Genomic DNA, 23,787 nt, shown 5'->3' on the forward strand with positions numbered 1-23,787 from the left:
AATGGAAATACCTGAGGGGGGAAAGCCTTCATAGTTCACGGCAGCAGCCCCCCCCCCCATTGCATCCTCTTGCTTTCTGAGCACACTTTCACTGCTTCCTCACATTTAATGCTGAACTTACTCCCTCCGTATAGCAAAAGTGCAGCTCCCGCTATAGTGAAGACTTCGTCCTGCAGCTGGAGAAAGAGTTGGTGCAAGCAAGGCTGAGCGAAGCAGAATCCCACTGTGCCTTGAAGGAAATGCAAGACAAGGTTCTTGAGATGGAAAAGGCAAGTCCAAACCAGAATGCTTTGCAGAGTGAAACCGTTTCACGAGTCCTGGGAATTTAACATAACATTCCGTAAAACGTCGGTCCCTTTTGGCACAACTACATTTAGCATGGGGAGGGCGTGTGTCCTACTCAGAAGCACAGTTGTTTGGGGCACAAGACGAGGCTTTTTCTATTGAAGCTCCCACTTTTAGGAACTCTCCCTAGATAGGTTCTCTCTTTAAACTTCAGGCAAGCTACTTTTAGCTTGGTCTATCGTTCTGCCTGCCTGTTTTATCCATATTGAATTCTTGCGTGCTGCTACCGGGCCAAGTTTAAAGTGGTGGTGTTGTTCATTGAATTTATATACCGTCCTATACTCCGGGGGTCTCAGGGCAGTTCACAGAATAAAATCAAGATATAAAACCACAAAATACCTAATAAAAATAAAAAAACAACCCAATAGCCCCCCCAAAAAAACATTTTAAAAGGGCATAGGATGTAAATCAGATCAACCAAAGGCCTGCTATTAGTATCTAAAGCCCTTAGCAACAAGATTGCCTTACCCCACATGGGCCCACTTGGCTGCTTCATTCGGCAGAATTGGCACATAAAACTGTTCTGCTTTTGTAAGACCGCGGGTCGTTTTGTGTGGCAGCACCTGCCCTTCGGAACTCCCTGCCTATTGAGATCAATCAGGCGAGTTCGCTTTACTCTTTTCAAGGCATGCAAAAAATGTTATTGTTTAGACAAACCTACCTAGATGGTAGATGGGACGTGGGTGGCGCTTTGGGTTAAACCACAGAGCCTAGGACTTGCCGATCAGAAGGTCGGCGGTTTGAATCCCCGCGACGGGGTGAGCTCCCGTTGCTCGGTCCCTGCTCCTGCCAACCTAGCATTTCAAAAGCACATCAAAGTGCAAGTAGATAAAATAGGTACCACTCTGGCGGGAAGGTAAACGGCTGCTCTGGTGTCCTGCTCTGGTTCGCCAGAAGCGGCTTAGTCATGCTGGCCACATGACCCGGAAGCTTTACGTCGGCTCCCTCGGCCAATAAAGCGAGATGAGCGCCACAACCCCAGAGTCGGTCACCACTGGAGGACCTAATGGTCAGGGGTCCCTTTACCTTTACCTTACCTAGTTGCTTAGAAAGTTGAAATAACTTTAACCCATTTTAATGATTTAAATTTTGTATGTCTTAGAGTAGGTTTGTATTCCCCACCCCCCTTGGTTTTTATTGTTTTATCTTTTTGTAAACTGCTTTGAGTTTTTACTTTTATTTTTTTACAATCAAGCAGTGTATAAATTTTATGAACTAACTAACTAATAGGCTAGCAGGTCCCCTTCCCTTATATAATGATCCTGCTCAAGATAGAGAGTTTTGTTTCACTGAAACTTTAAGCCCATTGATCCAATGCATTTTCATTTGTGAAGATTTTAATGTCCTTCAAGTTTGGGGGGTTCTTTCTGTGCTTTGTATTTCTGAAATGCCACCTCAAAAAGTATTACGCAGTTGCAAGAGGTTTGAGCTAGATGACCCTTGAGTTTCTTTCCCTTACGTCACGTATCGTTTAATGCAAATAGCCTGCCTTATACAGTGGTGCCTCGCAAGACGAAATTAATTCGTTCCGCAAGTTTTTTCTTCTTGCGAGTTTTTCGTCTTGCGAAGCACGGTTTCCCATAGGAATGCATTGAAAATCAATCAATGCGTTCCTATGGAAACCGCCTTCAGACCAGGTCCGGGGACAGTCTGTCCCCCGACCTCTTCTGAAGGCTGGGGGGGGGGGGGGACAAGGGCTTTTCTTCCCACCGCCAGCCTTCAGAAGGCTGTTCTGAAGGCTAGTGGTGGGAAGAAAAGCCCTTCTTCCCACCTCCCACCCCGCAAGCTCCGGGGACAGGAGGGCTTTCCTCCCGACTGCCAGCATTTTAAAAGCTGTCCTGGGGGCTTTTAAAATGCTGGCGGGCGGCAGCGCAGCGTTCGCTGCCTCCCGCCAGCAGTTTCAGATCGCCCCGGGGCAGCGGAGAAGTCTCCGTTGTCCCGGGGGCTTTTAAAATGCTGGCGGGCGGCAGCTAAGCCTTTGCTCCCGCCCGCCAGCATTTTCAGATCGCCCCGGGGCAGCGGAGAAGTCTCCGTTGTCCCGGGGGCTTTTAAAATGCTGGCGGGCAGCAGCGCAGCGTTCACTGCCGCCCGCCAGCATTTTCAGATCGCCCGGGACAGCGGAGAAGTCTCCGCTGTCCCGGGAAGGCAGGCGGGGGGAGCAAAGACTTTTGCCCCCCACCGGCCTTCAGAAGAGGTCCAGGACCTCTTCTGAAGGCCGGCGGGGGGCCAAAGTCTTTGCTCCCCCCCCCCCGCCTGCCTTCAAAAGCCGTCGGGATAGCGGAGAAACGTGCTGCGCTTCTCCGCTATCCCGGGAAGGCAGGCGGGGGGGAGCAAAGACTTTGGCCCCCCGCCGGCCTTCAGAAGAGGTCCAGGACCTCTTCTGAAGGCCGGCGGAGATTTCCCTATGGGCTTTCTTCTTGCGAAGCAAGCCCATAGGGAAATTCGTTTTGCGAAGCACCTCCAAAACGGAAAACTCTTTCGTCTTGCGAGTTTTTCGTTTTGCGAGGCGTTCGTCTTGCGAGGCACCACTGTACTCTCGGTTTCTTAAGAGCTTGCTTTGTTTGCAGAGGAACAGCTCCTTCCCTGATGAGAACAATATTGCTAGACTTCAAGAAGAATTGATTGCAGTGAAACTAAGAGAAGCAGAAGCTCTGATGGGTCTAAAAGAACTTAGACAACAAGTTAAAGATTTGGAGGAACACTGGCAGGTAAGGCTATAGACCTAGCCCTAAGACCTAGGGCTAAAGTTGATTCAACAATGCATTGTGTAAACTGGACTTACAGAGAGCTAGTGTACAAGAGGGATGTTTGAAGAGGCTGGGGATCATGAGAAGAGGCAGCAAGTGAATGAGTCCTAGTTGCAGAGAGCCCCTGCCATTCATTTTGATCCCCTGTTTAGCAAATGCAGGTTTTTATATTTGCCTCAGCAGCTGAGATAGCTATAAACTTTCTGCGAAATATGCAGTTTTCTGTGTTAGCAGAATGTCTTGAAGCTTATTTACTCAGAAGTAACTGCCACTGGAGGGACGAGGGTGGCACTGTGGTCTAAACCACTGAGCCTAGGGCTTGCCAATCGGAAGGTCGGCGGTTCGAGTCCCCACGATGGAGTGAGCTCCCGTTGTTTGGTCCCTGCTCCTGCCAACCTAGCAGTTTCAAAGCACATCAAAGTGCAAGTAGATAAATAGGTACCACTCCGGTGGGAAGGTAAACAGCATTTCCATGCGCTGCTCTGGTTCGCCAGAGCATGTTGGCGAGATGAGCGCTGCAACCCCAGAGTTGATCATGACTGGACCTAATGGTCAGGCGTCCCTTTACCTTAACCTTTAACTTCCACTGAGTAGTTCAATGAGAGTAATGCCCAAGCAACTATACGTCATAATCTTAGAGTAGCTTTTAGTGATCAGTTGCCAAGGATTTCAAATAATGCTGTCTTAAGCAATTTAAACCTTATTTAGGAGTGAGAAAATATGAGGAGACCGTAAGTATTTCAACGGCTGGGGAATTTTTAAAATCATTAACAAAAACATTCAAGATATTGATGTGCCTTTTTGTCCTTATGAGTATATGTACAGTTTAGTGCTCGGCTGCTGAAAATTTGCTGTTTTAATCGCCATGTTCCATATTTTTCCTGTTTTTGGTTACTCAAGTTGAATGAATTCTCCTGCATCCTTATGCCAGTTGAAGATTTATTTTTTATTTTAATGCAAGTTGGGGATTTTGTTAAAACATAGCAATGTTTTTAGCGCCATCTAGTTCGCACTACTGGGAGGTGGAAAGACCCCCCTAAAAAGAACGCTGTAAATGAATTGCAAGATGAACTCATGACCGTCAGGCTCCGAGAAGCAGAAACACAAGCCGAGCTGAAAGAAGTGAAGCAAAGGATGATGGAAATGGAAACACAGGTAAGGGCATCTTCACCTAGAGGAATCTGAATGTCAGGTATTGCATGGAAATAATTTCCTAAGTATGAAAACCACTTGCATATCTAAACGTAGTATGTTGGGTTTGGAACTGGGAAGTATAGAGCTCTGTCCATTGAGAGCAGACTCAGTGAAATTAATGGACATGACTAACTTGGGTCTATTAATTTCAATAGGTTTACTTTGAGTAGATCTTATTCAGATCCAGTGTATAAGTTCGAAGTGCTAATAATGTCTGAAGGATGCTGGTAATGACCAGTAGAGAAGAGAATTCTTCAATGATACTATTGTACTTTCTAACCTGTAATAATAGTGTGTGGAGTTTGTCCAATCTTGAAAATGTGGCGCCACTTTTGAAGTCACTTAGAATATAGTGAGGTCGGCCTAAATAGACCGACACTTGTATCATACCTAAACTGGTCTAAAAAATTGATTAGTGGGTGGAAATATGTGGATTCTTAGGCAATATGTTTAGTTGGCGTGAAACTGTGTTTTGATCCAGCTTCTCCTGCCAATATATGCTCTCTGGCAACAAAAGCGCTATCTAAGACATTCATATCTTCCATATAAAAGGTAGCGAATAACCATAAGGCAAAATATAAAAACTAAATTAAAGTAGCAGAGAACAACATCAAGAAGCAGCTGTTAAAACGATTGAGCAGCCTCCATCAGTAAAAATAACTGTGTAGCATGTTAATAAACCGAAACTAAAAACCCATCCGTGATGGCACCAATCTATTTAATATTATTTTATCTGTTATGCAGCAAAAAGTCACCGGTTTCCACAATACTTTCAGCCTGTAGGGGGTGCAATTGTTCTATCTGATCACATGTGCAATATGTGTCATAAGAGAGATGTGTGTAAGCCCTTAATGTTGAGTACAAGTATCTTGTTTTGAATAAGCAGCACATTCATATAAGCAGCACACACACAAAACAAGTACATAAAAAATACTGCTAAGTGTAACTTTTCGTTCTTGAGTGGGTACTAGTACACCACCCGATGGCGATTGTTATCCTCCACTCGCCTGAAAGCTGGGAAAAAACACCAACGCTTAGAGAAACTTCTAAGTTGCTCCTCCCTAAGAGTAACAGTTGGGTTTTTTCCTCTGCCTTCCTTGAAGTAGACCTTTCTTTCCACTGGTGCTCTTCTGACTGTTTCTGGTTTATTTGTGTGATTGTTGTTTCTGTTTTGTAGTGAATCCTGTTTTTTTGTGGGGGTTTTTTTGAGGTTTTTCCTCTGTGCGAGTGAGTCTGTTTTCCCCCCTTGGTGTCTATCTTTTCTTCTTGTTGTTGTTGGAATTAACTTTCCATCAATTCTGACCCTTTCCCTCAATTAATTCACTGTTACTGATTAATTATAGTCCCCCCCCCAAAAAAAGTTTTTTCACAGTTAATAGATTGGGACTGACCAAACCGTTGCAGAAGCAAGTAAATGATCATTGTCTTGCTTTGCTAGTGGAAGTTACAACCCTTAGGTTTGCACTAGCTTTCACATATTTACTACTGCAAATGTATAAGAAGACCGAGGTCAAGGCTAACGTAACCCTCTTTCTCCCCCTTGTTATCGCTCCTAAACATCAGAACCAGATAAATAGCAACCATTTGCGGAGGGCGGAACAAGAGATTTCCAGTTTGCAAGGGAAGGTCCAGGATCTGTCTGCTCAAAACAAAGGACTTCTGGCTCAGCTGACCGAATCAAAGCGAAAGCAGGCAGAGATTGAATGCAAGGTAACCCAAAACAGAAATGCAGTGAACACTATCTGTGCACTTTAAAACCAAGATATCTCGGAGAACTAGCAAATTCTACCTGCAAGCTTTCCTAGGATGGATATTTGATTTATATTACAGAATTGTATTAAACAAGCTGACATCACGTTTGAATTTTAAAACCCTTTCACTTTATGATTAAGAGAGTTGTGTATTTCTGTACTCTGGGTGTTTGCCTCATATTTGTAAAATGCAAGTTCTTCAGTTCAATTTCAGTGTTTTGATGGATTACAGAATCCATTGTCAGCAGAGGTGCCATAGGCAAAAATCTAAGGACAGTTGATGATTTCTGACACCATTTATCATCCTAAAGCTAGTCTTCGCCTTCCATTTTAATCGTGCACCGTTTGTAAGGGGACTTTCTGGGAGTGTGTATATTCATCTGCCACAACTGGGTCTAATGTACAGTTTTATAATATACCTTGAGTGCTAAGCAAATGCTAATTGGATGCCTGTTTATGTCGAGGATGTGCCTCTGAAGACAGGATGAGATTCTGCATTGTACAGTTCATTTCCTGTTTTTAATTATTTGTCCCTTTTTATTGTGCTTCTTGTGCATGTACCCTCACACACATGGGAAAAGCAGAAATGTAACATGTAGGGGACAGACTGGATTTTACTACTTCAGACTGCAGAAGTGCAGAGCAGGGTGTATCTTCAGCATGCATTAAATTTTCTTATGTTTTGAATGCCGGAAAGAGAACTGCAATGGCAAATGTAACTTTAGAGGCTGCCTTCAGTTGCACATTCTCCTTGGCGATAGAGCAGCATCATTCAAAAATGTTTTATATATCCTTGTATTCACAGACTGACTATCCTTGCTTACTAAAACCTCACAGGTCAAATTGTTTTAAAGGGGGGGGGATCTTGGGGGAGGAGAGTCCGCAACAGCAATAAATCATTAATATTGTTGTATTTATTTTGATAGTGTGGTCAGTCAGTCTCTTGAAGTAGCTTGTTGAATGAATTTAGAGCAAAATGATACTTCTGGCTCAAATCAGTTTTTCTTGAAATGTGAGTCAGCTTGCTACCCGTAACTTACTTGGAATCACTTTTGGAATCCATAACACGGCAGCTAGACTGGTGACTGGGAGCGGCCGCCGAGACCATATAACACCGGTCTTGAAAGACCTACATTGGCTCCCAGTACGTTTCCGAGCACAATTCAAAGTGTTGGTGCTGACCTTTAAAGCCCTAAACGGCCTCGGTCCAGTATATCTGAAGGAGCGTCTCCTCCCCCATCATTCTGCCCGGACACTGAGGTCCAGCTCCGAGGGCCCTCTGGCGGTTCCCTCACTGCGAGAGGCCAAGTTACAGGGAACCAGGCAGAGGGCCTTTTCGGTAGTGGCGCCCGCCCTCCCATCAGATGTCAAAGCGATAAACATCTACCTGACATTCAGAAGACATCTGAAGGCAGCCCTGTTCAGGGAAGTTTTTAATATGTGACATTTTAGTGTATTTTTCATCTTTGTTGGAAGCCGCCCAGAGTGGCTGGGGAAACCCAGCCAGATGGGCGGGGTACAAATAATAAATAATAATTATTATTATTATTATTATTATTATTATTATTATTATTATTATTATTATTTCTGACCTTTTTTATTCCCTCCTCACCCCTGTTATTCCTAGAATAAAGAAGAAGTCATGGCTGTAAGGCTCCGAGAGGCAGATAGCATAGCAGCTGTGGCAGAACTCCAGCAACATATTGCAGAACTAGAAATCCAAGTAAGAATGTAAACTGTTCCCTTTGTTCCCTTTGTTTTGTTTTTTCACTTCCTACCGCTTTGTGTTTTCACTCTTTTCCCCTTCAGTTTGACACACGTTGAGTAACTTTTTAACATTTCCTCTCAGTGTAGACATAATTCTGCCTGCCCTTTACACTCGTTTACGAAATTGGCGACAGGGTTCCATTACCCTTATGTGTGAGCTCCCCTTTAGATATTGAGGGACGTGGGTGGCACTGTGGGTTGAACCACAGAGCCTAGGGCTTGCCGATCAGAAGGTTGGTGGTTCGAATCCCCGCAACAGGGTGAGCTACCGTTGCTTGGTTCCTGCTCCTTACCACCTAGCAGTTCAAAAGCACATCAAAGTGCAAGTAGATAAATAGGTACCGCTCCAGCGGGAAGGTAAACAGCGTTTCCATGTGCTGCTCTGGTTCGCCAGAAGCGGCTTAGTCATGTTGGCCACATGACCCGGAAGCTGTACGCTGGCTCCCTCGGCCAATAAAGCGAGATGAGTGTCGCAACCCCAGAGTTGTCCGCGACTGGACCTAATGGTCAGGTGTCCCTTTACCTTTTTTATGCTGATATTATTTATTTATTATTAAATTGATACCCTGCCCAAAGGAGCCTTGTAATCATTGTTCACTCCTACCCTACAACTTGAATTCTGCTTTTTTAAAAATAAAAAAGTATAATATATTTTATTTTTATTTACTTCGTTTCTTCCAAAATGCACACGGTTTTCCTTCTCCTGGTAACCACCCTGCCAGGTACATTAAGCTGAGAGAAGAGGGTGACTCTCCCAAAGTCACCTAGCCAGCTTATGTGGAGATTTGAACCTCAGTGTCCCAGGTCCTAGTCTTATGTTCTAACCATGCTACGCCACACTGATTCACCGACCACTTGGAATACTACCACAGAGAAGTGCTTTTCAGTGGTCTCTGTTAAGACACTTGACTGATGGCTCAGTAGTCAAAAGCAGGCAGAAGTGAGTGGACTTGCATATAGGTATATGTGTTAAACATAGCCTTGGGACTGTACATACACAACAGTTCTGATGTACAGTGGTACCTCGGGTTACAGACGCTTCAAGTTACAGACTATGCTAACCCAGAAATATTACCTTGGGTTAAGAACTTTGCTTCAGGATGAGAACAGAAATCACGCGGCGGCAGCGAGAGGGCCCCATTAGCTAAAGTGGTGCCTCAGGTTAAGAACAGTTTCAGGTTAAGAATGGACCTCTGGAACAAATTAAGTTCTTAACCCAAGGTATCACTGTAGTTCTTTAGCTGCTGGGGTGGGAAGACTTGCTGTCCAGTCTAAGCATGACAATGTACACGAAGTGGGCAGGGCCTATTGAGACATACACTTGGGACATGGGTGGCGCTATAGTCTAAACCACTGAGCCTCTTGGGCTTGCCGATCAGAAGGTCAGCGGTTTGAATCCCCGCGTCGGACTGAGCTCCCATTGCTCTGTCCCAGCTTCTGCCAACCTAGCAGTTCAAAAGCATACCAGTGCAAGAAGAGAAATAGGTACCGCTGTGGCGGGAAGGTAAAGGGTGTTTCCGTGCACTCTGGCTTGCATCACGGTGTTCCATTGTGCCAGAAGCGGTTTAGTCATGCTGGCCACATGACCCAGAAAGCTGTCTGTGAACAAACGTCAGCTCCCTCAGCCTGAAAATGAGATGAGCGCCGCAACCCCATAGTCACCTTTGACTCGACTTAGCCGCCCAGGGGTCCTTTATTGCACTTTATTGCACTGAGAAGACATTGCTAAACTGTGTCTTAAAACACAGCACTTAATTTGATTATTAACAATAATTATAATGTTGCGAGTATAGCATTGACTTGCCTCAAAACAATTTCTCTGAGGAAGCCACAGAGCTTTCCTTTTAAGTCAAACTTCTGTGAAGATTCTGAAACCAAAATCCTGGCGGCCACTTCCTACCCTGCCAAAATCTAATTGCTGCTTGTACCTAAGCATAAGGAACTCAAATCCCTTCAGTGATACACTACTTCAAGTCTTATAAAATTGCAGCAAAGTACAGTGGTACCTCGGGTTAAGTACTTAATTCGTTCCGGAGGTCTGTTCTTAACCTGAAACTGTTCTTAACCTGAAGCACCACTTTAGCTTATGGGGCCTCCTGTTGCCGCCGCGCCACCGGAGCACAATTTCTGTTCTCATCCTGAAGCAAAGTTCTTAACCTGAAGCACTATTTCTGCGTTAGCAGAGTCTGTAACCTGAAGCGTATGTAACCTGAGGTACCACTGTATTTTATGTGCAGTGTGCCTGCTGCTCAGAAGCCTATAGTTCATAGCTCTTTCTTAAAACTGTTCCAGATTTATTCACTTGTTTATAATAATAAAAAAATACTTATATACTACATTTTTTTTAAAGGCAAAACTGTGTGCAATGAACATATATGCACACACGATAAAAAGATTGCAATTGAAAACACAAACTGCTAGCTAACTTCTTGTTTGGGAGGCATACGAAAGATGCAATGGAAAAATAATTGTATTAGATACATTTCTTCTTCAAAGTAGTTTTACTCATTTGAGAATCTAGGAGTTCCACTTTCAGGGTCAGAGCTGGGTCATAGCAATTACCTTAAAGCATACAGCTTTCTGTGAAGAGTTTAGGTGTAAGTGTAAGACACGTTGGCATTAAACATCTAAAGTGACCCTAGTATCGCTACACCCACATTACTACGGAAATTACAGTCAAGTTCCCTAATTTAAATCACAGTTTGGAGAGGTTGTCGGGGGGATTAGCTAAAAGTGTTGGGTTCTCCCCCCCCCCCAAAAAAAAGAAATCCCAAGCAAAACAGAGGTGAGGGTTTAATTTATGCTTTATGTGGATACAACTAACATGTCCATCTCTGGCAGTATTTTCTGAACTTGGGTCTCCAGCTGTTTTTGGACTACAATTCCCATCATCCCTGACTGCTGGTCCTGCTAGCTAGGGATGATGGGAGTTGTAGTCTAACAACAACTGGAGACCCAAGTTTGGGAAACGCTGATCTACAGTAATTTGAATACTTTCATATTTTAAAATACTACCATATTTTTCCATGTATAAGACACCCCCAAGCATAAGACAAGACCCTATTTTTTTGAACCCCAAATTAAGAGGATTTAATTGAGAGCATTTACACTGATACCAGGATCTCAATCTTCTTCTTCTTTTACATATATAAATTACCGGTAGTCAAAAGTGTGTGTGTGTGTGTGTGTGTGTGTGTGTGTGTGTGTGTGTATAATCTGTTAATATGTTTTTTCATGCTTTTTAAAGTACAAAAAGTTAAACTTCACACAAGAAATCTGCTGTTGCTTCTGTTTGTCAGTGTTTAGGTTTAGCATGTTCTGCAGAACAAATTTATCTGTGGCCTCCAGCATTCACTTTTAAGGAAAAACTAAAGGCACCGACCCAACAGTAAACTCTTACCTTTCATGGGAAGAAGCCTGTCTTTATATCTTATAGCACCTTTCTTTAATATCCAGGACTTGCAGAGTTCTAAAGAGAGAATTTCTATTTTTGCAATTACAGGAAACTCTTGTTGTACTCTTCAGCAGTGTGATGCGTTTTCTGAAAACCTAAAATGAATCATCCCAGTCACCAAAAGGCCATGCGTCCCCCACAACTGCCCTAATGAATAAACTTAATTTATGTGTTCAGTGTAAAATGTCATCACCATGTAATAGCAAAAGTTCATAAAGCAGACCAAACTGAGAAAAGGCTGCAAGATAGCTTAACTTCCACAATCCATTTTTCCGCACTTAACTATGGATAATCCGATTAGTTAGATATGAAATAAGAGTATGTCTGTTTTCCCCAAAGGTGAGCATGATTCATGTGCCACCAAGCTTTCAGAAGAAGTCAGAATTCCCCATCTCTCATGGCCAAGCCTTTGGCAAGCAGGGTTCCCCCCCCCCCCTGCTAAACCTATATAGAATCTCTCCTTTCTGTGGCTTCTGTGGCTACCAAAAACAGAAGCATACAATTAAGTATTTGTGCACTTTCTAAAAATCACATTTTGATTAACAAACCAGACTTATCCTGAGGGATCAGCGTGCTTGGTTTCAAAACCTATTGCATATCGGAGTTGTGGCCATTGATTTCAATGGATCTACTCTGAGTGAAAGGTAGTTGATATTCCACTCTATTCTGCAGTGGCCAGAGCACACCTGGAATACTGTGTCCAGTTCTGGGCACCACAATTTAAGAAGGATGTTGACAAGCTGGAACGTGTGCAGAGGAGGGCAACCAAGATGATCAAGGGTCTGGAAACTAAGCCTTATGGGGAGTGCTTGAAGGAACTGGGTATGTTTAGGCTTCAAGCTGAAAGGAGATTGCGACTAAACATTCGGGAAAACTTTCTGACAGTAAGAGCTGTTCAGCAGTGGAACAGACTCCCACGAGAGGTGGTGGAGTCTCCTTCCTTGGAGGTTTTTAAGCAGAGGTTGGATGGCCACCTGTCATGGATGCTTTAGCCGAGATTCCTGCATTGCAGGGGGTTGGACTAGATGACCCTCAGGATCCCTCCCAACTCTGATTCTATGTACACTAATAATGTAACCCAGTCAGATGGGCAGCGTATAAATAATAAATTATTATCATTGCTATATTTCAGGAAAGTATAAATTACTTCCTAAATATGAAAAGGAGTCGGAAAAATTTTAAGGTTTATATGGCATTAAATAAAGCATGTTGGTTATATGAGGCTGGTTATCCCACAGATTTGGGGCTAATTAAAATACATTGTGTTTTTTCGCTGTGTTGGAGTCAGGTTTGATGAGAATAATTAATTACTATTCTATTGTTAAAAGGTTTTGAAATAGATTCTTTCTCCCAACCGCTACCTTTTTACTTTAATTTTACTTTCTACTCCTTTTAAATGTGTTTATGGGAGGTGGCTGGGGATATTAGTTGGTTTGTTTTTTTGTTCCTGTTTTTATCATGTATTTTGTGCTTTTATATAGTTTTTTTGTGAACTGCCCTGAGTTCTGCGGGTGAAGGGTAGTATTATTATTTCTGAAATAGAATGCATGTTCGTATTCTGTTTAAATTCTGTTTTTTTTAATGTAGTTATAAGCATGGGGTTTTTTTAATAATAAAGAAAACAAAGGTAATGCAGTACATTATATAAACCTGGAAAGCTCTGGGTGGTATCCAGTAAGTCATACTTGGAGCAGATCTGTGGAAATCTATAACTTAATTCATTGATTTCAGTGGTGTATTCTAAGTATGATGTTATCTTCTGAATCCACCTTTCTGAAATAGTATAAAAGGGAATATAGTATTACCTGATCAACCTTTTTTTTTTTTTTACATCTTTTCTGGAACAGAAAGAAGAAGGGAAATTTCAAGGACAGCTTAATAATTCCGACTCAAGTCAGTATATCCGAGAACTGAAAGATCAGATAGCAGAGCTCAATCATGAGGTAAGCCAGAGATTATAATTTTTGCTCACTTTTGTTTCTTTTAGTTATCTTGAACCACTTGGTTTATGTGGGGCTTTTTTGCTGATCGTAGGTAATTACTGTTTCAGTGTTTTTAACATTCTTCATTTAATGATTCCTCATGACTTAGTAACATCCATAATCTGACAATGTTTTGGAACATCTAACCCAACTGAATTAAGAATTATGAATTGTAAGAATTATGTGCGTTAGAGGTGTAATAGTCCAGTAACATTTGATTTATTTAGATTTTTCATCTTAAGAGGCAGTTGCCTGTATGTGAAATAAATTTCCATGAGTTCTTGCATTGAAAATAAAACAGCTTTTAGTTTTTTAATGACTTTACTATTTCAGTCCTAATTTTTTATGCATTTCCACTCTTAACGTGAATGTTCATCTATCTGTATTCTTTCCTTTCTGCCATCAAGAAACGTGATATACTTGTACAAATGATACATTTTGTGTGAAAATCTCACTGTTCTAAAATGTAGCAAGGGACGCGGGTGGCGCTGTGGGTAAAAGCCTCAGCGCCTAGGGCTTGCTGATCGAAAGGTCGGCGGTTCGAATCCCCGTGGCGGGGTGCGCTCCCATTGCTCAGTCCCAGCGCCTGCCAACCTAGCAGTTCGAAAGCACCCCCGGGTGCAAGTAGATAAATAGGGACCGCTTACTAGCGGGAAGGTAAACGGCGTTCCGTGTGCTGCGCTGGCTCGCCAGAGCAGCGATGTCACGCTGGCCACGTGACCTGGAAGTGTCTCCGGACAGCGCTGGCCCCCGGCCTCTTAAGTGAGATGGGCGCACAACCCTAGAGTCTGTCAAGACTGGCCCGTACGGGCAGGGGTACCTTCACCTTTACCTAAAATGTAGCAGCAGTACACGTTGTCCAAAACATGAACATAGTAGATTTCAACAGAAGCAGCTGGGAGATGCAGCTTTGTCGCTGATGTGTATGAATAATCGTACAAATCAGCAATCATTCAGAGGTGCCTGGGACTTCTGTACGGCCCATCTCACTTGAGATTATAGCAGAATTCCTGCTTTGCCTTTTTATCAACAGCACCTTTAACAATCGTTAAACTCACTTGAGAAATCAATATCCAACCATCTTGCATTAAACATTTATACTCCAATCCAGCTAAGGACATCTGTGCATACAAACAGCCTACAGGTGCATATCACTTGCTGGTGGAATCGGAACTGTGGACATACAGTAAAGATTCAGATATGCATCTGAAATGAATTTGCATCCATGTAAGGATGCAGTCTAACTACCCTGCCCTGCTGTGAATGGGATCCATATCCCAGACGCCCATTCTAATACTGGGAGTTGCAGGTTAAGAGCTTATTTTATGTGCGAGTTCAAGCAAGTGTTTGCAGTCCAGTACCTGCTTGGAAAGCAATTTGTAAAATTTTGTAAAACAAAAGACAGTGAATTTTTTCACATGGTGGACATGTGAAAAAAGGAAAAAATATTGGGACATGATATATAACGAAATGAAAAAACTATTTAAATACACTTTCCCAAAGAAACCAGAAGCAGTTTTGCTAGGGATAACAGGGGATGAATTAAAAAAGGGAAATTACAAACTATTCATGTACGCAACGACCGCCGCTAGAATCTTAGTGGCTCAGAAATGGAAATCCCAAGAAATCCCAACTTTAATGGAGTGGCTAACAAAAATGTTTGAATACATAGAATTGGAGAAATTGACCTATAAGATTTGGAGCCAAAAAGAAGCAAAGTTCAAAAAGGATTGGAGTAAATTTGTTGAATATATACGGAGTAATTGTAAGAATTTAAAAACTGTAGCAGGATTAATGTAAATCTTGTGATGTGGATGCAGTGTAAATAAGAAACTGTAAGAAAAGATTTGAGACATGAAAACCGTTGAAGGGATGGAAGGAAGTCCGGGCGCAATAAGGCGCAGGGTAAATAAGAAGACATACAAATTTTTGAATGTAAGAGTATTTGTTTTATTTGTTGTTGTTACAAAAAAGCAATAAAAAGTATTTGGGGGGAAAAAAGGAAAGCGATTTGGGCTGTGGGGGTGAGGTATTTCCAAATGTATACAAAAGTGAGAGCTGGACCATAAAGAAGGCTGATCGCCAAAGAATTGATGCTTTTGAATTATGGTGCTGGAGAAGACTCTTGAGAGTCCCATGGACTGCAAGAAGATCAAATGCATCCATTCTTAAGGAAATCAGCCCTGAGTGCTCACTGGAAGGACAGATCGTGAAGCTGAGGCTCCAATACTTTGGCCACCTCATGAGAAGAGAAGACTCCCTGGAGAAGACACTGATGCTGGGAAAGATGGAGGGCACAAGGAGAAGGGGGCGACAGAGGACGAGATGGTTGGATAGTGTTTTCGAGGTTACCAGCATGAGTTTGACCAAACTGCGGGAGGTAGTGGAGGACAGAGGTGCCTGGCGTGCTCTGGTCCATGGGGTCACGAAGAGTCGGACACAACTAAACGACTAAACAACAACAACATCGGGTTACAAACTTAATTCGTTCCGGAGGTCCATTCTTAACCTGAAACCATTCTTAACCTGAGGCGCTCTTTCGCCAATGGGGCCTCCCACTGCCACTGTGCCGCAGCCGCGCGATTTCCGTTCTCATCCTGGGGCAAAGTTTGTAACCCGAGGTACTATTTCCTGGTTAGCGGAGTCTGTAACCCAAAGCATTTGTAACCCGAGGTACCACTGCATAAGAATTGCAGCCTACATCCTATAATTCTATTCTTTTGCAGACTATTTAATTTTTTTAAAAAACCTCCTAATAATTGAAGAGTAGTTTGAGAATAAGGAAGAATAGTGGCCGTGTCCCATTGTACAGTGTGGTTTATTCCCAGATAAACAAGCCTAGGAACGCAGCTCTTTCGTCAAATTAATACTCTGCTTCTGTGATACTCTGTGGAAAATTAGGACCTGCTAATGTTTACACTTCACTTTTATTTTCTCTTTTGGAGTTGTTCAGCACTTCAGGATGACAACACACATTTTTCTGCGTTACATAAACACCTTATATTGAATCTTAATGCAATTTTGGGATTCCAAGAATTTCAGACCTGACTTTTGTAAAGAGGTAAAATTTATAGATGGTCTTTTGAAGTCTCAAAACCCAGAGGGAGAGCTAGAGAAGACATCCTAGGCAGATGGATGAGGGCAGTTATGAGTTTTACTGAGCATTCCATCCCAAACATGGCATTGTTCCCCTGAGACAACGAAATGTCACAACTTCAAAGGGATGTAATTTAATTTAATATATTTTTAAAAAATATTGAAGCAGGAATTTCCTCAGAATCGCACTCTGACTTGTAGTGTGTATCTTACACAACTCTATACTCAATAAATGCAAATAAAAAAAAAAATTGCCCTCCAAACGATTAATGGTCCCTCTCATTTTGCTTCTCTAAACATTCATAGGCATGCTATGGTTGACCTTGTAAGCTAATCTTCCTTTTAAAGTTGTGGCATACACAATGCGACCACAACCTTTTGGCCAACTGAATGAGGGAGACATTCACAGATGACTCAGCAAAACATGGGAAAGAAATAGAAGTTACTTTAGTGTGCATGCCTGCAATTTTCAAGTTTGAAAGACAAATCAATGTATAGTACTCCTGATCTTGAAAAAAACCCAAAAAATCTGGTCCTGTTTATATTTTAAGCTGCTATAAATAGGATACATCAAAGTTTTACCTGTTGAAGATCTGCCCTAATGTGTATTTATATTATTATGAGGTGCTCTGCTTAACAAGTCACATTAACACACACACACCCCAAGCTTCCCCTCCCACTCCATACAACTACTAACCTAACTTTTCACCTTCCCAATCCTATTTTTGAAGCCACTTCTCTCTTGTGTTCTTCATCCCTTCACTTTTGGACAGGTCTTCACAAAAATCTTCACTATAAGCAAAAATTGTTTGGGGTGGGGGTTCATTTAAAACATTTTATCCAGCCTTCCATTAAAATTTTCCCAAGGCACCTAACAATTTTTTTTAAAAAAAAAACAAAAGAAGAAATTGAAATGTTTGTATACAAGAGTTACAACAATGTTTAAAAACCAGCAGTATACAGCAGGTAGAGCATTTATTTATTTATAAACTGCTGACCCAAAAAGTCCTAAGTGGTCGATAAATAAAGTTATAAAGCACGGCTAAAATCCACAAAACAATAAAAAATAAATATATATAAAAGCATCATCATTAAAAGCAAAGGATACAATACAATACATAAACCTTTAAAAGTAATTATAGATAACTAAATCATGTGTCTGGATGGAGTTGACCTAAATGGAAGTTCTTAGGAAGACCAAGTGAATTATCAATTTTGCACCTAAAAGTTAGCAAAATAAGGCACCACGTGAATGCCCCAGATCATGAAATAGTCTCTGCTAAATAATTGGTAGCGAAACTATACCAGTGGTGCCAGTAGAGTAGGTGGTGTCTGTAGGTGGTGTCTGTGAAAAATTGGGAAGGTCTTTGGGCTTAATAAGGCCTGCCCTTTTGCTTGTCTTTCCAAAGTTATATTCAGTAGATGCAAAATAATAAGATGCCTGTGTGTGAGGGCTTTCTGTCCTGTGTATGCAGACTAGAGTGCCATTATCTCATGTTTTGGACTAAACATGTGGCACATTTGCCCAAAAGATTGACTAATGATTTCCATCTACTCTTAAGATAGGGTTACACATCCAGAATTTGGCCTTCAGAAACAGCGTATGGGCGAAAATCTCTGAAATGTCCTGGAAAATCCAGACGTAGCCCATGTCGGAAGTGTGGATTTTTGGCGAATTTCATTTAAAAAGTAGCTCAGAAACTTCATTTTTAAAAGATTTTGCAAAACAAAAAAACACCCCAACAGCTCAACAACTTTTGTGTCTGGATTTTCACTTTTTGAAATATGGCAACCCTACTTAAGATGGCTTTCCACTCGATGCACAACTGTTCTTGGCCACTGTTATGTTCTACGAAGGCAAGGCCACAACTGCTTTGAAATGGTTGTTGTTTATGAGAAAGCTGAAGAAGGGAGGGATACACAAAAGGAGCACCTGCTTTTTGTGCTTCCTGCTTGACATATAGATCAGGCATATTGGCTTCATTGCCACTATTGTTCCATGCGTAGAAAGGAAGGTGCATTGGAACCATCATCAGTTCAAACTGGGTCTTGAAGGGGTCAGCGGAACAAATATCTAGACAGCCTCATCCAGTCTGGACTAAAATAAACTGTTGACTGTGTTAGAGTATATTCTCTCACTTGCATTAGTTCCCAGTTCATACTGATTGATTTATAAACTGCCTAAACTGCCCGGCGGGGTGGGGAGTGGGGAGTTCCTGTTGCTTCTTTATATGCTCTGTATTCCTAAACAGTTGTCTTGGCTTCCTGTTGGATGTTGCAAGGAACAAATGTGCGATGTAGATTACAAGAGTGGTGCATAAGATTAGAACTGATAGCCTTTCTCACACAAACTTAACAGACCACAAAATACTTTGGGAGCCAGAAGCAAGGAATAGTGGCTTCTAGTTGTAGAGTTGAAGAAGAACTTTGGAACTGTGTAAAAAAAATACGTTTGTGTCGTACAGTTTTCTGTGTCTGCTGTAGTTCCACGATATGCAGATTCTGACCCTTTCCGTCTTCTGATAGTATTTTCCTGTACAACAACAGTAGCTAGTTTCTGCATTGTAAATCTCATGGCAGTAATACCTGATTTATAATGCTGAGCGACTCTTCGAAGGGAGAGCCAAAAGCAAATGTTTGCTATTGTGCATTTTTGCAGAATTAATTGAACCTCCAGTTTCAGATGGTGAAGTAGTTGAGGCTCCATCCGATACCTTGTTCTGAAAACTTTTCTATTCTGAAACAGCCCCTCCTATATTTTTCCAGTTCAAAAATTGTTGGATTCTGTGATGTCCTCAATTAGGATTGAGTATTGCATGGACTGCGCGCAGTATTTGTTCCTGCAATTAAATGGATACATTATGTAATATTATTTACATATTGGTATTGATATTTATGGGACGTGGGTGGCGCTGTGGGTTAAACCACAAAGCCTAGGACTTGCCGATCAGAAGGTTGGCGGTTTGAAGCCCCGTGACGGGGTGAGCTCCCGTTGCTCAGTCCCTGCTCCTGCCAACCTAGCAGTTCAAAAGCACGTCAAAGTGCAAGTAGATAAATAGGTACCGCTCCGGCGGGAAGGTAAACGGCGTTTCCGTGCACTGCTCTGGTTCGCCAGAAGCGGCTTAGTCATGCTGGCCACATGACCCAGAAGCTGTATGCCGGCTCCCTTGGCCAATAAAGCGAAGTGAGCGCCACAACTCCAGAGTCGGCCATGACTGGACCTAATGGTCAGGGGTCCCTTTACCTTTACCTTTTAATTGATATTTATAAAAGTATATTTACTAATATTTCACACACTTAGTATCATTTCTTGTGAGAAGAGTAACTGCATGCAATATACCTTGTCTAGTCTTCCTCCTTTAGCCTGTGCAAGCAATAATAGTGATTTAAAAGTAGTTCCCGGCTGTAGCCCGGGGAAAAATATTCTTGCGGGTGGTTCATGTGCACTCACCCCAGCCCCTATATGCACAGCACAATTTCATATAATCAGCCCCAAAGAATCCCCTATTTATGGCCCCTTGTTGCCTTGCCTTCTTTTGCTCTCAGGCAGCTGTCACATAAGGGGAGATGAGATAAGCTGGGGCCCAAAACTGCTCAGGTAGGGTCTGTGATAAGAAGGGGATGCTTTTTAGCTAAATAACATGTAAACAATCGTCGTTGTGTGTCATTGACTTTCAACCACACCAAAAACACTTGCTTGGCTTATTCAGATAGGAAGTTTTTCGCAAGAAAGAAAGATAGATTGCACTTTCTTCTTCTCCAGCATCAGAGCTTGAGGCTCATTCTTGCTATCTTCATGCACCTTATGCTCCAACCCATCTGATATTTCTCTCCTAACAACCTAATGCAAACGGTAACAGATTCTGATAGAGGCGCTATCTCGCCTTCAAATCGCACTTCTCTTGAACTAACTCAAGATGGACTTAATGAAGATCGACATTCAGCTGCAGATCAAATGCCCTGCTTTTAAACGATTCCGCTTGTAAAAATGAAATTGTAAACACTAAGTAATTACTCGTGGATAAATAATTCAGACCATATATGCAAAGGGCCACCTTGGGACGAGGCTGAATAGTGGGAGCATATGTAGGGACTTGCATTCCTGATCTGGTCATGGTGACATGCGCCTTAGTTACATCACACTTGGGTGTCTGTAGTATACAATATACATAGGGCTGCTTATGAAAGGAGCACCAAAACTATAAACGGTCCAGACTGTGGCAGCTGTTAACAGGGAGCATATAACTCCATGATTGAAGAGGCCGCACTGGCTCCCAGTTTTGTTCCTGATGAAGTGCTGATGAAGAGTCTTAAAAGCTGTCCATGGTTTGGGGCCAGGGTTTCCAGAGGACCTTCCACTCCCATACAAGCCTGCCCATGTATTTAGATCTTCATCAGATGCTGGAGCAGCCTGCCTGGAGAGGTGGAGCCACAGCTATGGCTTCCTGGCAGCAGAATCACTGCTGCTTAACAGTGGCAAGCTCTGGTCTGCCAGGTTGGCTCCACTGGGGCACACATGTTTTTCCAACAAGGTTGTTTTTCTCATTCTTTCCTCCAGTAGTGAGACTACTGCTGGAAAGCTGTTGATGGGAGCTCTGCCTCGCTGGGCAAGCTGGTTATGACCAGAGGTTTTCCTATGGTTCCCCAGAAGTGTGCATAGTTGGGAGCAGGAAAAGACCTTTTTCAGTCACTGCGCCCAGGCTCTGCAATTTTTCTCAAGGGAGGATCATCTTCTTGCCCATCATAAATTGCCTTCTACTGGTTGGCTAAACATTTCTGTTTACAAGGCTTTTGGGGGCATGTATGGTTTTTAAGTTCCTGTAGTGATCTCTCCCCCCTCCTTTTATTATTATTATTATTATTATTATTATTATTATTATTATTATTATTATTATTAAATGTACTGCTGAAAGATGCCCAGGTACATTAATATCTGCTTTGCAATTTTTTTTGTTCTGCTGTTAGTAACTTGATCATTTTGTTCTACTGAGTTTGATTTAAGAGTGCTGACTTCCTTGAAAAAAGGGCGTAAATGTGCTAAATAAAACTTAGACTTCAGGAAATAGTATTCTAGAGAACTAACCAGCCTTACCCAGGAAACTGAATTAAAGGAATCTTAGTCAGAAAAGTTACTAGCAGAATAAACCTTAAATAAGTGGAAAATCCCATCTAGATTGAGGTTCCTAATTTTATTTTCCACAGAATGACTCCCTAAGTCAAAGTTAAATTACTTGAGACCTCGCAGAATATACACTGGACAAAACACTTGAATTCTGGCAGGTTTTTTCCTCTTTAACCAGAGAACAGGCTGATCCAAAACAGAAAACATTGGGGTAACATGGCTCCCTGTAGGGTAATGATGTTCTTGGAGCGTGGAGAAGTAAGATAATTTAACACCACCATGGTGTTAGGAATTCTCTTTCTTTAAAACATGTAAGCCTATTGGAAGAGATCATGTGCTGGCTAAATTGAACCATGGTCAACATAAGGATTGCTGCATGATGTCTAATCCCTAGAGTTGGGGCTGAAAAATGCTGTCAATTGTGCTTCGCGAACGAAGCAATACACATGGTTGTCTAAAGGGGCGGCCCCATAAGACCTTTTGAGTCGAGAATCTAAAATTGCGTAGCTGCACCACTGCCTGCCACATTCTGCCCATTGTTAAAACCAACAATGGCCTGTCGTCAGCACTAAGAAAATTAACTTAAGCAACATAAATAGCAATGTATAGCAAGACCAAAGGGTAATATCCAGCAAAGTGGCCTCTGGCTGTGCAACAGAACTTCCTCTGCCCGCATGCCCCCTGAATCTGTTCTGGGGGTTCCTTTTACCCTCCAGATCAGATTTGGGGTGGGGGTGCATAAGGAGAAGGAGGATAAGCTCCACTTCGTAAATGGAAATCCTCATATACCGGTATATCACCTTTCTATAAACCAAGCAAGCAGAGCTGCCAAACCTTTCTAGTGAGAAAATTCTATAAAGCCAGTGTTAATTGAAGAAAATACCCTTTCCTTTGTGCAGGACAGTCTAAGATTATGCTGGTGTCTGTATCGGGGGCCCATCCGACGACCTAACTGCATATGAAAGGGAACCATTCTCTCCAATATTTTTTTGAGCTGTTTTATTCGAAAGCACGTCAAAGTGCAAGTAGATAAATAGGTACCGCGCCGACAGGAAGGTAAACAGTGTTTCCGTGTGCTGCTCTGGTTCGCCAGAAGCGGCTTAGTCATGCTGGCCACATGACCCGGAAGCTGTCTGCAGACAAACGCCGGCTCCCTCGGCCTATAGAGCGAGATGAGCGCACAACCCCAGAGTCGGTCACGACTGGACCTAATGGTCAGGGATCCCTTTACCTTTAAACATGTTGAATTTGGTCCAGAGGCTGATTGGGAACTGCTTGGTATATGCTGCCGCTACCCAACTCCTACCTACATGCAGGCTGCCAGAAAAATACATTCCTGGCTACAATCTTTAGCTGAGCTTCCAGAAGCACCCTGAAACTATGCAGGAAGGGTGCAGCCCCATTCAAAACAGGGTTATTTAAACTACCGGCCAATGACATGTTGGTTTGGTCTATGTTAGTTTCAGTTCATTTGCTGATCTCCAGCCTACCTACACCTCCAGAGCTTCTCCAACTTAACTTGGTTCAGATAAAAAAAAGAGGAATGGGAGATAAGTGCCGTCTGCGTACTGATGGCACTGCTTTCCAAACCTTTTCGATAATCTCTCCCAGCCTCTTCGTGTGGATATTAGAGTAAAGGAAGATGAAACAGTGTCGCATCACAGTTTCCATGAAGTGGAACAGCCATTCCATCCCGCAGACCATCTTAGGAGACCTTTCAGACTGGTTAAGAATGAGCTACTACTTAGCAGTAGTCATCCCACAAGGTTGCCATGGTTGATGGCATTCATAGCTTCTGATTGCTGGGCTACAACTCCTCATCAGCCCTGGCCATTCACCAGGTTGGCCGAGGTCAGTGGGAGTTGGTGTCCAACCAACTTCTAGAAAGCCATAGTGTGATGGCCTGGGAATCCGATTCAGAGGCTGAACCGGAGGAATCACAGCCTGCACAGGAGTCCCCGCCTCCAGGGCCGGCTGAACTGGGGCAGGGCCTTGATTCTGAAGCACCTGCACCTGTGCCGGATCCTCAGGAGCAGGCACAGGTGAATCCACTCTGGCTCCGGAGGTGGTTGAGGACACAGTGCCTACAGGTGCGCCTCTCCCAGCCCTGTCAGGGGAAGGTGAGTCTCCCCCTGGGTCCAGTAACCCTCCAGCCTCTCCTGAGCTGCAGAGGCTCAGGGCAGAGAGGCGGAGGGAACTGGTTTCTCTCAGGAGGAGTGCTCGCCTTAAGGCCAGGAGAGGCGGGTCTCCTGGGGGCCAGGGCTGCCTCTGGCCTCAGAGAAGATAAAAGCCAGTCAGCCCGGTCCCAGGTTGCGGGAGCAACGTCGTT

General features: G+C 42.9%; 1 protein-coding gene across 1 annotated transcript in view; it reads left to right on the forward strand.

The window, feature by feature from the left end:
- EVI5 (ecotropic viral integration site 5) overlaps positions 1 to 23,787 on the forward strand; it is a 75,916-nt gene that overhangs the window by 39,814 nt on the left and 12,315 nt on the right. The window contains exons 14-19 of the mRNA XM_053391756.1: positions 135 to 269; positions 2,913 to 3,053; positions 4,089 to 4,247; positions 5,850 to 5,996; positions 7,665 to 7,760; positions 13,106 to 13,201. Coding sequence (XP_053247731.1) covers positions 135 to 269; positions 2,913 to 3,053; positions 4,089 to 4,247; positions 5,850 to 5,996; positions 7,665 to 7,760; positions 13,106 to 13,201 — 774 coding nt within the window. The remainder of the gene's footprint in view (positions 1 to 134; positions 270 to 2,912; positions 3,054 to 4,088; positions 4,248 to 5,849; positions 5,997 to 7,664; positions 7,761 to 13,105; positions 13,202 to 23,787) is intronic.

The sequence above is a fragment of the Podarcis raffonei genome, chromosome 6 (assembly GCF_027172205.1).
Source record: "Podarcis raffonei isolate rPodRaf1 chromosome 6, rPodRaf1.pri, whole genome shotgun sequence".
NCBI classification, from domain to species: Eukaryota; Metazoa; Chordata; class Lepidosauria; order Squamata; family Lacertidae; genus Podarcis; species Podarcis raffonei.